Source organism: Symphalangus syndactylus, chromosome 22 (genome assembly GCF_028878055.3).
Source record: "Symphalangus syndactylus isolate Jambi chromosome 22, NHGRI_mSymSyn1-v2.1_pri, whole genome shotgun sequence".
In the NCBI taxonomy this organism is placed as follows: domain Eukaryota; kingdom Metazoa; phylum Chordata; class Mammalia; order Primates; family Hylobatidae; genus Symphalangus; species Symphalangus syndactylus.
The window spans coordinates 8,901,182-8,917,264 of NC_072444.2; the positions used below are offsets into that span (position 1 = coordinate 8,901,182).

At 53.1% G+C, this 16,083-nt stretch overlaps 1 protein-coding gene across 2 annotated transcripts in view; it reads right to left on the reverse strand.

Moving 5' to 3' along the window:
* Positions 1-439: 439 nt before the first annotated feature.
* The window catches only part of OPRD1 (opioid receptor delta 1), a 59,536-nt gene continuing 43,892 nt past the window's right edge, over positions 440-16,083 (reverse strand). The window contains exons 2-4 of one of the 2 annotated variants that reach the window (XM_055261355.2): positions 15,553-15,615; positions 12,342-12,691; positions 1,437-8,928 (exon numbers count right to left, since the gene is read on the reverse strand). In XM_055261355.2, coding sequence (XP_055117330.1) covers positions 8,387-8,928; positions 12,342-12,691; positions 15,553-15,615 — 955 coding nt within the window. In that variant the 3' untranslated portion in view covers positions 1,437-8,386. Of the gene's footprint in view, positions 8,929-12,341; positions 12,692-15,552; positions 15,616-16,083 lie in introns of both variants that reach the window. The other variant, XM_055261356.2, reaches the window with a different exon arrangement.

The window sequence follows — 16,083 nt, forward strand, 5'->3', positions numbered from 1 at the left end:
TTTTTACACAGTCTCTTTCTGTCGCCCAGGCTGGAGTACAATGGCGCAATCTTGGTTCACTGCAAACTCCGCCTCCCAGGTTCAAGCTATTCTCTGCCTCAGCCTCCCGAGTAGCTGGGATTACAAGCACCCACCACCATGCCCGGCTAATTTTTGTATTTTTAGTAGAGACAGGGTTTCACCATTTTGGCCAGGCTGGTCTTGAACTCCTGACCTCGTGATCCACCCGCCTTGGCCTCCCGAAGTGCTGGGATTACAGGCATGAGTCACCACACCTGGTCCAAACTAGGGTTCTTAAGGACAACATTGCCTCTCCCTCTGAGACAGGTCGTCAGGGCAGAGCCAGACTGCCCCATAGGCTTATGTGATCCCCCAGACTGAGGCCCCCTTACAAGGGAACCTGGCAGAGGTGAGCAAACAAAACAGCCAGAGATGCAGACACCGAGAAGAGGGCTCACTTTATTGAGAAATCAGAAGGTTGAGTCCTTGGTACCAAGATGGAGCCTGGGGTAGGCAAAGAGCCTGAAAACAAAGCTTTTGAGTTAAGCTTCCTTTTTCAAATGCCCGCCTTCCTGCCCCCAATTGGGGCAGCTCCTATTACAGACCCCCAGGCATGCTTTTCCCTGTCTGTGGGCAAATGCCCAGTCGATTCTACCAATCGATGTCTGTTTCTGGGACCCAGGAACACAAGGGAAGTGTCTCAGTTCTTTTCCAGGATGGCAGAGCCTTCAGAACCATCAACTCCTAACCCTCCATGGTGCAGAGGCCCAGAGAGGGACAGAGACCTGCCCAACATCATAGCAACGAAGTGGACAATGAAGATTCAAAACCGCATGTGCTGTCTCCTCATTCCAAGAGGAGATTCTAGACGAGCCCCATCACAGGAGTGTATCTGCACTGGCACCCACCAAGGGACTCCATCCCCATGATGCAGATGGCCTGGGACCTTCTTCCTTTCCAGGCTGTCCCTTCCTCTTGGGTCCCTGAGAGGGCAGTCCTGGTGAGGGCAGGAGAGGACAGCATGGCTAAGGAGCTTGGGGAGGAGACGCCCTCTTAAGAACTGCTTTCTAGCCCATGTCCAACCTTCTGAAACTCAAGGAGATGGTTAAAAGAGAAAAGCCTTGCTCCAGACCCACCTGCAGCATTAAGAAGCATGGGTTGGGCTGGGCACGGTGGCTCATGCCTGTAATCCTAGCACTTTGGGAGGCCGAGGTGGGCGGATCACTTGAGGTCGGGAGTTCGAGACCAGCCTGGCCAACATGGCGAAACCCCGCCTCTACTAAAAATACAAAATTAGCCGGGCACATGCCTGTAATCCCAGCTACTCAGCAGGCTGAGGCAGGAGAGTCGCTTGAACCCGGGCAGCGGAGGTTGCAGTGAGCCCAGATCTCGCCATTGCACTTCAGCCTGGGCGACAGAGTGAGACTCTGTCTTAAAAAAAAAGAAAAGAAAAGAAAGAAAGAAAGAAAGAAAGAAGCATGGGTTGGTGCAGGCACGGCCTAAAACATTAGATAATATGAAAAAAGCTGCATTTGGTGGGCACTTACTATGCACCAGGGACATTGTTCATTAGCTCAATAGATAACTACTGTGTGCCCATTTGCATTTCCTGGGAACACTTTCATGACCAAAACAGACAAGGTCCTTCACTCAGAGCCTCTTTCTGAATCTTCTCAACTTCTCACCAGGTACGTGCTGTCATCCATGATTGAGAAATGGCTCAGAGTGAAATGACATGCCCAAGGTCACACAGCAACAACATGGCGGTCAGTCAGAAAATTATCAAACAAGCAGGACTTCCAAGACAAGGAGGAAATGGATGGGGAGAGGGACCCTACCAAGGTTACAGCAGTTTTTCGAGCAGCTGGCACGTGCCTCTGCTGCCAACATGATGAGGCGCGGAACCCAGCACAGGGAATGCTCAGCCTGTGACTGTAAGCTGGATGTGAGAGTCTCCTGAGGGCCCTCGGTATACTCAGAGCGTCTCCTCTCAGGGGGCAGGAGGAGGAAAGCAGAGGAAGTGGACCTTGAAGGACCAGAGGTGGGATCCTAGCTGGGCCAATCACTGAGAAGCCATGTGGTCTTGAGCAAGTCAGTCCCTTCTCTGAGCCTCAGTTTCCCCATCTGTAAAATGGAGGTAATGATACTAACGCCTACCTCATCATCATGCTGTGAAGATTAAATGAGTTACGCCATGGAAGTGCTGTTCATTACCCATTGATAATGTCTCAGTGGCCTCTCAGTGCCACACTCTGAAACAACTCATCCCCGGTGATGGTGCTGGGACTAGAACCCGGGCAACCTTGCAGCGCCATGCTCCACTGCATCACTACGTCCACCCTCCAGCTCCTCTCTAAGCCCCATTTTGAATTCCCAAGCTGCCTGCAGCCTGAACCACAGAGCCAGCTGTCACCCAGCTCTCAACATCTGCCAGCTCGGCGTGGGGCGGCCAGGTCCTGATTTGCTCCCGTCACTCCTCCCAGCTCCCAGAAATAAAGGAATAAATACATGATGAAAGAGAGGCATGTGTATGTGTTTTGTGTGTGAGTGCAGGGGCCAGGATCTGGGTGCCAGGGATGGGGGGTGGTCACTTCCTAGGGGCTTTGGGGCCGCTGGGGCCGGCTTCAGTCTGGATCTGCAGCAGGTGTTAGTGGGAGCTGGCAGCCAGTAGTCACGCCCCAGGTGAGGGATCTGCCGCTGACACAAAGACAGGGCTGGCCTTTGGACAGAGACCCAGCAGGTGCCCAGCCTGGACTGTTGTTCTTCCAGGTCCTCTCAGGATGCTAGTGGGCCCTCTCCAACTTGAGAAGCATTTATTTTTAATCTTTTTTTTTTTAGACGGAGTCTTGCTCTGTCACCCAGGCTGGAGTACAGTGGCAAGATCTTGGCTCACTACAAGCTCCGCTTCCTGGGTTCAAGCGATTCTCCTGCCTCAGCCTCCTGAGTAGCTGGGATTACAGGTGCACGCCACCACGCCTGGCTGATTTTTGTGTTTTTAGTAGAGACGGGGTTTCACCATGTTGGTCAGGCTGGTGTTGAACTCCTGACCTCATGATCTGCCCGCCTTGGCCTCCCGAAGTGCTGGGATTACAGGCGTGAGCCACTGCGCCCGGCCCTTGAGGAGCATTTCTAATTCCAAGCCCAGCAAGCCTCCTTAGAGCAGCTGCCTCTGGCCCCCGTGTAATTATCAGAGAATAATCCCGTATCGAGGCCCCACTATGTGCCAGGCACTTTGGTGGCACTTTGCTCACCATATCTCTAGCTTTCAGAGACTGCTCATGGAGGCGACTTGCCTAAGGTCACACTGCTAGCACGTGGCCAAGAATTCGGCAAAGCTAGGACTCATTAAGTGAGACTGACGATCATATTAGAGATGGACCAATTCCCACATCTCAACTCTAGAAGGAAACCGAAGCTCAGAGAGGGCAAATCCCTTGTCTAGGTCACACAGCCAGTTAGCTTGAGAGCTGGGATTTGATCCAGGCTTGGGGGCTGCCTGGGCCATGTAAAAAACTAAATTGGTGAGCTACCATCACCCTCCTGCCCTCCCTACTCCCATCCTCTCTTATGACACTTGACATTATCCATCACTCCCTCCCCCTGGGAACGCCCTCCTCCTCCAGTTTCCATGGTAGCACATTCTCTCCATCCTCCTCCTGCTTCTCTGGCAGCTTCTCACTCTCCATGGTGGCTCCTGAACCAGGAAGCAAGGGGATCCCCAAGCTGGATCTCCAGTCTCTTCTCTCTCCATCGCTAGCCCTGGCAGCTCATCTACTCTCCCCTGTAGGCCTCTAGCTCTGACCCTGAACGCTGGCTCCACTCATAAGCAGTAACTGCCACTTACCATGTACTTAGAGTTGACTTATGTTCTGGGCCTTATCCCTACACATACATTAAATCCTCACAACCACCCAGGAAGGAAGCCTACTGTACAGATGAGGAAACTGAGGCTCAGAGAGGGAAAGCCAAGATCTGATTCCAGCCTTAACCACTACTTCTACTGCATCAAGACGAGGTATGAGAGCTGGGCACAGTGGCTCACACCTGTAAACCCAGTACTTTGGGAGGCCAAGGCAGGAGAATTGCTTGAGGACAGAAGTTCAAGACCAGTCTGGGCAACACAGAGACACTCTGGTCTCTATTAAAAAAAAAAAAAATTGGCTGGGCTCGGTGGCTCACGCCTGTAATCCCAGCACTTTGGGAAGCTGAGGCGGGCAGATCCCCTGAGGTCAGGAGTTCGAGACCAGCTTGGCCAAATGGTGAAACCCCGTCTCTACTAAAAATACAAATATTAGCTGGGCTGTGGTGGTGCATACCAGTAATCCCAGCTACTCAGGAGGCTGAGGCGGGAGGATCACTTGAACCCAGGAGGCAGAGGTTGCAATGAGCCGAGATGGTGCCACTACACTCCAGCCTATGCGACAGAGGGAGACCCTGTCTCAGAAAAAACCCCAAACAAAATGAATGAATAAAAATAAAAAGAAAATTGCTGAGCATGGTATCACACACCCGTCATCCCAGATACTCAGGAGGCTGAGGTGAGAGGATCACTTGAGCCCAGGAGTTTGAGACTGCAGTAAGCTATGATTGCACCACTGCACTTGCACTCCAGACTGGGCAACAGAGCAAGACACTGGCTCAAAAAAAAAAAAAAAAAAAAGATGATGAAGAAGAAGAGATCTGAAACAGTAGGACATTTTGAAATCAGGGGCAAAAACGTCCCTCCCTCCTCCTGGAGGGAGAGAAATGGAAATTTTGGGGGAACCAGAGCTACTCTGCAGTTCTGAGAACCCTGTGACGATCTAGAATTACACTGTCAATTTAGAGCTTTCAAATGCACCATGCACAGCACATTCTGAAACGTGAAGATTTGGAGAGCTTCAGGAGGAACAAGAGTTCATGGAAAATTGCCCGTTTCCTTTAGATTTTTCCATGTGGTTTCAGGTCTTCAAAAACCTCATTCTGGGGTTCCAGCTTCTAAGGCCTTTCTACTTCACTGATGCCTGGAATTAACCGGAAACGTGGACCCTGGAATTCCAGAGACCCAAGTTCTGCCACTACGAACAGGCGCTGTGACTTAGGAGCAAGTAGCCTGACCTCTCTCAGCCTCAGCTCTCTTTGTCCTCAACGGGGATAACACTACTTCCTCACGAGGCTGTCCTGAGGATCAGGTGGGCTGATGCACACAAGACACCTGGCAGAGAGCCTGGCACACAGAAGAGCTTAGTTAAGCCCCATGCTCCAGCTGCACCCCATTTGTTGGGTTTGCCAAGCATTTAAACATCCCCATGCCTCCGCACACGCTATTTCCTCTTCTTGGTGGCCAACTCCTATTCATCCTTCAGGGCCCCTGACCCTTTTCCACCTCTTACAGAATTGCTACAAACATGTGTTTTAGTGAAAAGCTAGAAAAGGCACTTCCCCGTGATGCCCTCCCTGGGGCTCCCTGTCACTGCACTCATCACACTGAGGTGCAATCATCTGTTGAGGCTTTATCTCCCAACACTGGTTCAGGCTTTCTGAGGGCAGGGCCAAGGCTGACTCATTTCTGAGTCCTGATGCCCAGAATGCATGCTTGGCAGGAAGTAGATTTCAATACAAGTTTGCACTACCTTAAACACACGTGGTCTGGACCCAGGCCCTGCTGACCCCAGGACAGATTTATATAACAGAAGGGGCAAAAAACAGCCAGATCTGTTACAGACACAGGAGATGGCAGTGAGTGGGCTTCAAGCAGCCTTGAAACAGGCCTATCCTGGGAGGGGACACAGTTCCTGCAGGGACAGTAAACAGGCTGGCTCCAATGTCACCTCCTTCAGGAGTCTTCCCCAGTTCCTAGATTGTCCCCTTTTTCTGCCATACCCCCAAAGCATTCATAAGAGGAGCCCCTGATGAGGAGAAGTGTCTCCTGCCATGCTGACGACCTCCCACCCTCAGACGCAGGGCTCTCTGTGGTCACAGGGTAGTGAGAGTGATCTAGGTGGCTTGGGACCCCAGGTCACAGTGGCTTGGCAGGCTGGATGTGAGTGCTGGACACGGCCCCACATCTTTCCAGGACCCGGGGGAGCCATTTCCCAAAGGAGGCACATCCCCGGGTCTGGGGCTGCTGGGAGCCTCACCCTGAGAAGGGGGCTGTGCTTTGCCCTCCAAGAGCATCCCTTCCCCCTAATGTGCCCAAAGCCCCTCTTGGTGCCTAAGACCCCAGCCCCCTGCATGCTATTCAGTCCCTGCTGGAGTGACAGCCTCCCAGCTTTTGTTCCAAAGACATGGCTGTCAAAAGGAAAAGAAGTATATTGTTTCTTTTTCTTTTTTCTTTTGTTTGAGACAAAGACGTCAATTTCTTTCCATCTGTCCCAAAAAAGGAAGAAAATTAAATTTGTTTTTACAAGGATGTCAGCACACTGCTTCAATAGGGAGTCAGGGGTGCATAGGGAGTCAGGGGTGCATTACTGAGGCAGTGTCGGTGAGGGAGGGGAGAGCAGTGGGGGGAGAGGAGATGAGGCACGGGGGAGGTACAGAGAACAAGGACAGACACTGATATTCTGGGAAGCAAAGATCCAGGAGTGCCTGAATAAAATGCCGAACCGATAAAAAGAAAAACTTCTACACCCAACTCCAGGTGGATGCCACTCTCAGTAGCGTGAAGGGGGCAGCTGGGCTGGAGCAGGTGGGGGACCTGGGGAGCCTGGGGGGAAAGGCAGAGGGGGACACACATTGATGCTGGCATTGCAGTTACAAAAGCTTCTCCCTCCAGTTCCTCCAAGGTCAGGTCCCTATATGGGCAGTTCCAGTTCACTGGAGTCATTGACACCAGACACATGGGTGCAGCCAGATGTTGGGAGAATGGAAGAGGATTTCATCCAGGTTCTTATCAGGGCCCAGGACCCAGCACCAAGTGCCAACTGCCCCCCGCCCCCTGCCCCCAAGAGTCCCAGGCACCACTTACCATCCACGGGATCTAAGTAGGTGGTCCTCTGTCCTCCAGTATCTGGGCCAGAGAAACTAGGACCCTGGGGACCCACAGAAAGCATCCACCTTCCACTGGAAGTCCTAACCTTGAAGCAGGAGCCCACCTCTCTTCCTCCACCCACCCACCACCACCCCTTGGCACGGAGGTCCACTCCAGGCCTGGGTTTTCGAACTGGTTTTGGAAGCCTTCTCCTTCCCAAGCCTCTGGGCCCCCATTAGTACTCAGTTCTGGGGACCCTACCCCAACCAAGGTCCTGTCTTATTACCCTATCCTGGAGTGGCTGCCCCCCGCTCTGCTGTCCTGTCCCAAGCCCCACTGTGGCCACTTCGATTCTGAGGCATTCCTGCCCATTCCAAGGAAATACATGACTGTCAGAGATAAAAGGTATATTGTTTCTCTCTCTTCCTATCTCTTCTTCCCTCATTCACCCTCTCTCTCTTTTGTTAGAGACAGGGTCTTACTCTGTCCCCCAGGCTGGAGTGCAGTGATACCACCATAGCTCACTGCAGCTTCAAACTCCTGGGATCAAGCGATCCTCTCACCTTCCAAGGAGCTAGGCCTGCAGGTGCGCACCATCATGCCTGGCTAATTTTGTATTTTTTGTAGAGACAGGGTCTCCCATGTTGCCCAGACTAGTCTCGAACTCCTGGGCTCATGTCCATCCACCCGCCTCGGCCTCCCAAAGTGCTGGGATTACAGGCTTGAGCCACCACGACTGGCCCCTCAGTCTTTTATATTCTATTTATAAAGGTGTCAAGCCGGACCTGGACCTCAGCGAGCCTTGCCCCTTGCTAGAACTCAGGGCTGGGACTGTATCCAGTATCCGAAGTTGAGGCCACAGGCCCTTTGCACAGGCCCTCTATCTGGTGACCAACTCTTTAGCTGTAGCCACATCCAGCTGTCCAGTCTCTGGGTCTCCCCTCACAGGAGGCTCCTCCCTACCACACAGAGGCCCAGTCTTGCAGCTCAGTTTTCAAGCAACTGTCCCCACCACTGCCCTTCCTGGGTCCTAGGCCCGGACCCCCAACTCCGGCTCCAAGTTAGAAACCGAAGCTGTCTCAAGGTTGAAGCCTCGCCTTTCCTGGAGATCCCCTGTTTAAGGACTCAGGTCTGGAGCCACAGGTCCCGCTCCTCCCCTGGAGTCACTGGCTTTCCCACCCCACCTAGAGTCGTGAACGGGGCACCCAGCCCAGAGGCACTGCGCCACTGATCTGTCCTCTGCCTTGCCCCAAACCAGAGGCCCACCCCATGCCCATCTAGCGGCCCGGTCCCGTCTCCGAAACAGAGGCCCCATCTGGGGGTCCCAAACCTCCGACCTTCCACTGCCCCATTCCCCGTCATGGCTCGCGCCTCCCACTGGGACGCATGTGGCCGCCGGGTCATAGGGAGGGGCGCGCTGGGGGCCGGATGGTCTGATCAGGCGGCGGCGCCACCGCCGGGACCATCGGACGGGGTGCAGGCGGTGACCCGCTCCCGGGCCGTGGCTTCGCGGGCGCGGCTGAAGCTGCCGGGGTCCGGGCGGCCGCAGGGCTTGCGGCAGAGCTGGCGGAAGCAGCGCTTGAAGTTCTCGTCGAGGAAGGCGTAGAGCACGGGGTTGAGGCTGCTATTGGCGTAGCCCAGCGCGATGCACAGGTGCAGCGCGGCCACCACCAGCGGGTCGCGCCGGTCGATGTCCACCAGCATCCAGACGATGACGAAGATGTGGATGGGCGCCCAACACACCACGAAGGCGCCCACCACCACCAGCACCATGCGCGTGATGCGCCGCAGGCTGCGGTCCTTCTCCTTGGAGCCCGACAGCAGGCGCACACTGCGCAGGCGCAGCAGCATGAGGCCGTAGCACACGGTGATGATGAGGATGGGCACCACGAAGGCGAAGAGGAACACGCAGATCTTGGTCACCGTGTCCCAGTACCAGCTGGGGCTGGGGAACTGGAGCATGCACACCACTGCCCCGTCTGGGCCGCGGAAACAAGGAAAGACAGACGGGGTGAGGGGCCTGTGTGCCTAAGGGGCCCCCACCTGCTTGCCCACCCTTCCAGGGCTCAGGCAAGTCCCACCACCTCCTCCCAGACTTTGTTCAAGGGGATTCTTCTGTCTGGAGTGTCCTCCTCGGCTTCTGTACTTGGTGAACTCTTAGTCATCCTTAAAGACCTAGCAGGACTGGCCCTCATCGGGGAGATCCCCTATGTTCTCTCCTGGCCCCTTTATGAGCCTTTGTGTCCATGGGTGGCGGTAATGAAATCGTTTAGCTCAGCCCACTGAATGCCAGTCATTGCAGTAACTCAAAACACGTTGACCCATTTCCAAACTAGCTCCACTGGGGACAGGACTGCTAAGACAACATGAGTTAGGAGCAGGACTCAGCCCCTACTACATAGTGTAAGGAAATTACTAAACCTCTTGGAGCTTCAGTGGAGTGGGGCTAATGACAGTACCCACATCTCCAGGATTGTCGTGAGGATTAAATAGGCTAAGGCGGCCAGGTGCGGTGGTTCATGCCTGTAATCCCAGCACTTTGGGAGGCCGAGGCGGGCAGATCATGAGGTCAGGAAATCGAGACCATCCTGGCTAACACAGTGAAACCCCATCTCTACTAAAAAAAAAAAATACAAAAAAATTAGCCGGGCGTGGTGGCAGGCGCCTGTAGTCCCAGCTACTCGGGAGGCTGAGGCAGAAGAATGGTGTGAACCCAGGAGGTGGAGCTTGCAGTGAGCCGAGATCGTGCCACTGGACTCCAGCCTGGGCAACAGAGCGAGACTCTGTCTCAAAAAAAAAAAAAAAAAAAAAAAAGGCTAAGGTACCTAAAGCATTTAGCATAGTGGGGTTCAAGCTCTTGGTGTACCCACAGGGAAGAGGGGCATATATGTGGGGGAGTCCAGGACTCAAGGATAGGGTCAGCCTCCCCAGAGGGAAGCAGGTCTCAGTTTAATCACAAGAACCTCCTGGCCAGGCATGGGGCTCATGCCTGTAATCCTGGCACTTTGGGAGGCTGAGGCAGGTGGACTGCTTGAATCCAGGAGCTGGAGACCAGCCTGGGCAACATGGCGAAACCCCATCTCTACAAAAAAAAACAAACATTAGCTGGGTATGGTGGTGCATATCTGCAGTCCCAGCTACTTGGGGAGCTGAGGTGGGAGGATCGCTTGAGCCCTGGAGGTTGAGGCTGCAGTAAGCTGGGATAGTGCCACTGCACTCCAGCCTGGGTGACAGAGCGAGACCCTGTCTCAAAACAACAACCAAAAAAACACAAAATTTCCTTCCTTCTGGGAGGAAAGCAGACTTCAGCTTAACTCAAGGACTTCCTTCTTGAGATAGGAAGGGTGCCTAGGATGAAATGAGCTCCCCATTCCTGGAGTGTGGGCTTGGGCTGGATGAACACCTTAGGGGGTGTTGTGGGATTCCGATACAGCCTTGAGGCTGGTCCAGGGGACTCCCGGGATCTCTTGGAATGCTAGGATTTAAGAAGCCACACAATGGACTTGAGGCTAAGAAGTGAGAAGGGGCTGGGGATCCACAGACAGAGTGGGTCCACAGGACATCAGGCTGGCAGGACCCCTAGAAATAACTGAATCCAAGACCTTCATTGTATAGGAACCGGAACAGCACTTGTTTAAGGTCACACAGGTTCAATAAGTGCTGATGGCACACACTGGGAAAGTGTGTGTGTGAGGGATTGTGGAGTGAGGAGGCCCATCTGGTCCAGCCCCAGCAGGGATGCAGTTAATGGCCCATAAGCTGAAGTCTGACAGTGAGGAATGGGGCTCTGCTGCTGAGTCAAGACCAATGGCTCACAGGCTGTAAAAGGGCACCACGGGCTCTGCCCTTGCGAGGGTCAAAGGCAACCAAGAAGCTTGTTCTCTCCCACCCACAGCATCAACCCTCTGCAAACTTCCACCCAAGGGTCTAGAAGGAGTAACAGACCTGGGTGCAGGAACCCTAGGTTGCAGGCCAAATTCCACAAAATGCCTGGCTGTGTGACCCTAAGTAAACCACCTGACCTCTCTGATTCTGTTGCCCTACAGTCAAATGGAGGTAGGACTCCCTCCCTTGTTTATCACAGGCTTAATCATTTAATAGCTGCTACTCATTGGGCCTTGGCGATGAGCCAGGACTTGTCCTAAGTATTCTACACATATTATCTCTTTTAACCTTCTCAACATCTCATGATATAGTGTGACTCAGAGAGGTTAATTAGTTACTGTGTCTGTGGTGCCCTTCTAAACAGTATTTCTCACTTCCTTGCATTAAGGTGGGGCCATGTGACCAGCTGTCACTAGGAAGAAATGGGTCATAAATTTTTTTTTTTTTTTTAGACAAGTCTCATTCTGTCGCCCAGGCTGGAGTGCAGTGGCACGATCTCAGCTCACTGCAACTTCCGCCTCCCAGGTTCAAGTGATTCTCCTGCCTCAGCCTCCCAAGTAGCTGGGATCACAGGCGCCCGCCACCACGCCTGGCTGATTTTTGTATTTTTAGTAAAGACAGGGTTTCAAACAGGCTGGTCTGGAACTCCTGACCTCAATGATTCACCCGCCTTGGCCTCCCAAAATGCTGGGATTACAGGCGTGAGCCACTGCACCCAGCCAACATTTAAAGTGGCTGTGCTTTCTCCCCACTCCCTCTCCATATTCATCTGCCGGCCAGATGCCAGCAGTAGAAGATTCAGAAACCATCGACAGGAGGCTGAGTGCCTGAATGACTGTGCCCCTCCTCCTCACACTGGATTGTGATGGGAGTGAGAGAGAAACCTCTACTGCGTTAAGCCCCTGAGCTTTGGAGAATGTTATTGCAGCTCCCCTAATGCAGGCAGTTACTGTAATAATTACCATTTTAGCTCCTATTTGTCATTCCCTGCAGGCCATTCTCTAGGCTTTTCTTTGGTCATCCAGGCCAATGGTTTTCAAATTAGAATGAAAGGGAGTTTAAAATGGGACCACAGATCTTGCAGCCTCCACTGCTCACTGGTCAGTGACACCCTCACCTCATTGGATATCCATCCATCTCTCTACAGATCAGTCATCCACACATCCCTGGCCAGCCACCTACATGTACATAATCAGCCATCCATAATCCCCTTCATAAATTCATACATTCCCTTTGGCCAGCAACCCATATGACCACTGATCAGTCATTCATCTTCACAGTAGTCAACCATCCGCATGCCCCACTGGCCAGCTATTCTCATTCCCATTGGTTGACCTTCTACACTCCCACTGGCCAGCCACCACACCATCACTGATCTTGATCAGAATGCAACTTCTGCTGGTGAGCCACCTACACTCACCCTGGTAAGTGCCCTGCAAGCCCACAAAGACCCATGTACTGCCTTCTGTGGTCAGTGGCCTGTGCCACGGTGCACTCACTCACTCACCCCGGGGACGGGTCACAGCCATGACCATGATGGGCACGCCAACGCCTGAGGCCAGGACCCAGATACAGATGTTGATCAGCTTGGCCTTGGCAGGCGTGCGGAAGTCCAGGGCCTTGACAGGGTGGCAGACGGCGATGTAGCGGTCAACACTCATCATGGTGAGCGTGAAGATGCTGGTGAACATATTGTAGTAGTCAATGGAGAGCACAGCCTTGCACAGCAGCTCGCCGAAGGGCCACGTCTCCATCAGGTACTTGGCACTCTGGAAAGGCAGCGTGCTGGTGGCCAGCGCATCGGCCAAGGCCAGGTTGAAGATGTAGATGTTGGTGGCCGTCTTCATCTTAGTGTACCTTAGAAGGAAATGCATGTGTAATTAATCCCATTTCACAGATTTCAGTTTCACATGAAACTCAAGGAAGCGAAGTAGCTTTCCTAAGGTCATGCAAAAGGTCAGGGGAGGGGGGACACGGTGGCTCACGCCTGTAATCCCAGCGCTTTTGGAGGCCAAGGCAGGTGGATCACCTGAGGTCAAGAGTTCAAGACCATCTTGGCTAACATGATGAAACCCCATCTCTACTAAAAACACAAACATTAGCTGGGTGTGTGGTGGGTGCCTGTAATTCCAGCTACTCGGGAGGCTGAGGCAGGAGAATTGCTTGAACCTGGGAGGTGGAGGTTGCAGTGAGCCGAGATCGTGCCACTGCACTTCAGCCTGAGCGATAAAAGCGAAACTCTATCAAAAAAAAAAAAAAAGGGTCAGGGGCAAAGCTGGGACTAGAACCCTGCACTATCTGATTTGGCATCGCTCCTTTCCCCTACAACAGAAGCAAAAGAATTTCTCTCATTGTGAATAACTTTGGCAGAAGGTGTTTTAAGAAAAATCCTAGGCCGCGCGTGGTGGCTCACACCTGTAATCCTGGCACTTTGGGAGGCTGAGGCAGGCGGATCATGAGGTCAAGAGATTGAGACCATCCTGACCAACCAACATGGTGAAACCCCGTCTCTACAAAAAATACAAAAATTAGCTGGGCGTAGTGGTGCACGCCTGTTGTCCCAGCTACTCAAGAGGCTGAGGCAAGAGAACCGCTTGAACCCGGGAGGCAGAGGTTGCAGTGAACCGAGATCGTGCCATTGCACTCCAGCCTGGGCAACAGAGCTAGACTCCGTCTCAAAAAAAAAAAAAAAGAAAAGAAAAATCCTAAGCCAGGTGCAGTGGCTCACGCCTGTAATCCCAGCACTTTGGGAGGCCAAGGCAGGTGGATCGCTTGAGCCTAGGAGTTCAAAACCACCCTGGGCAACACAGTGAAACCCCATCTCTACAAATAATAATAATAATAATAATGCAAAAATTAGCCAGGCATGGTGGTGCGTGCCTATAGTCCCATCACTCGGGAGACTGAGGTGGGACGGTCGCTTGAGCCCAGGAGGCAGAGGTTGCAGCAAGCCAAGATCGTACCACTGTACTCCAGAGTGGTTGACAGAGCAGACACTGTCTCAAAAATAAATAAGTAAATAAAAGAAAAGAAAAAGAAAAATACTTATCTTCTACACGGTACTAAGCAATATGTTTAAAAATAAAACTGGGCTCCAGCAGAAAGCAAATCAGGGTTCTAATCCCGCCTCTACTACTTATTATATTAGCTGAGTGACTCTGAGTTAGAAACTTGAACTCTCTAAGGCTCTGCATCCATAACTGTAAAAAGAGGGGTGATGTTTGCGGCAACCTCTTAGGATGGCTGTGAAAATTTAATAAGCTAACACAGCACTTAGCCCCAAGCCTGATGCATGGAGAGCACTCTGGACACAATCGCTGTTCTTTTCCTTCACAGGTGAAGAATGGAGCTGGGGGCTAGACCAGAGTGACTTGATTCTCTAGCTCCTGGCACTGACCTGGCCTTTGGGGAGTATGATTGGTCAACTCTGAGGAAGGGACACTGTCTAGTAGATTGGCTGGGGCCTGAGGCCCCCTGGGTGTCCTCGGTGGTAGACCAGAGCCCCTAGTCCTTCCTGTGGCTCCATCCAGGCCTCCTCATTCCCATGCAACTGGACTCACCTCTCTGCAGAAGCCACAGTGCATCCCTCTTCCCATCCACAGTGGTGTGGGGAAGCGGAGCAGGTCACAGGGTCACACATCCAACCCAGGGCATGAGCCCAGGGGTCCAGGCCAGATGTCTGCAGCCAAACTCTGCACTGAGCACTCCCAGCATCCCTTCATGTTCTCTGCCCTGCACAGCTATCTACACTACGGTTGGCCCCTTATTTGGCCAACGTTTACAGCCATGGCCCCTTCTGCACCAGGGCCTGGGCGGGGCACCAGGTAGCCTGGGGAAGACTGCATACACTGAGCCAGACCTTCCCAAATGCAGTGTCACCACCACAGCAACACACAGGCGCCCCGAGACAGGGCTATATGACACGCTCTCATGCCTCCGGAGTGATCCTGAACTGCAGCTCGCATCTGAGCAATCTTCATTTCTGGAACTGGGGCCAGGAATCTTCATCTTTAAGAAGCACCTCCTCACCCCAAGCGATTCTTTTCTTTTTTTTTTTCTTTTTCTTTTTTGAGACGGAGTCTTGCTCTGTCGCCCAGGCTGGAGTGCAGGGGCACAATCTCTGCTCACTGCAAGCTCCGCCTCCCAGGTTCACACCATTATCCCGCCTCAGCCTCCCCAGCAGCTGGGACTATAGGCGCCGGGCACCACGCCCGGCTGATTTTTTATATTTTTAGTAGAGACGGGGTTTCACCGTGTTAGCCAGGATGTTCTCGATCTCCTGACCTCGTGATCCGCCCGCCTCGGCCTCCCAAAGTGCTGGGATTACAGGCATGAGCCACCGCCCCTGGCCCCCAGGTGATTCTTATGAACTCAAAAGTTTGAGAATTACTATGTAGCCTAAAGCCTCCATTTGGGAGAGACACGGAGATTGAAGCCCAGAGAGGCAGCGTGACTCACCCAAGGTCATGCAGCAACAGTGGCGGAGCCAAGGCGAGAACTGAGACCTCCTGACTCCTGGGCTCCCTCTTTCCACCACCCCAAGGGTGGTCCCATACTGTGTGCCTCCATTCCTTTAGAATCTCTCTGATCCCATGCCCAGCCCTGGACACCCAGGATGAGGCACTCAGTGTTTTTGAATGATGGAATAAACTCGCATCAGCTAAGGCTGTTCCTGCATGAAGTGACTGGTATTTTTGGTTGAAAAGAAATTGACTCACGCATTGTCCTCCAGGGCAGCATCTGTCCTACTCCCTCCCAAAGAGCTGTCACTTGCTCTGGGGCTGGAGAAGGAAAAAGTTTTGCTCAGAGACAGCAGAATTGCAAGTCTCAGGAAGTGTCTTCAGTGGGGTGTGGGATCACAGCTGTGTGGGAGGCGGTCTCAACCCCACAGCTGACTCGTCTAATTTCTCTGCTCTTACGCAGAACAATTAGAGGCTGTTCTTTGCCTGCTATTTTGATTTGCGAAGGATCCTTCCATTCCCAGAGGGGGCTGGGATGCTGGGAAGTGGGTGATGAAGCTACTGTATTGGTCCAAGCAGGCTGAGCGGCCCAGCGCTGACTGCCTGCCAGGGAGGGCTCCGGGCTCCTCTCCTCACGGCCCCCCTCTCTCCCCTCCACCCACAGCCACACCCCGTCCTTCTGGCCGCCTTGGACTCCCTTCTCCAGTCCCAAGACAAATCATGCCACTCCCCTGCTCTCAATCCCCCAGTGACTTCCCAAAATTCTCTCTGTTCTGCAAGCTGCCCCGA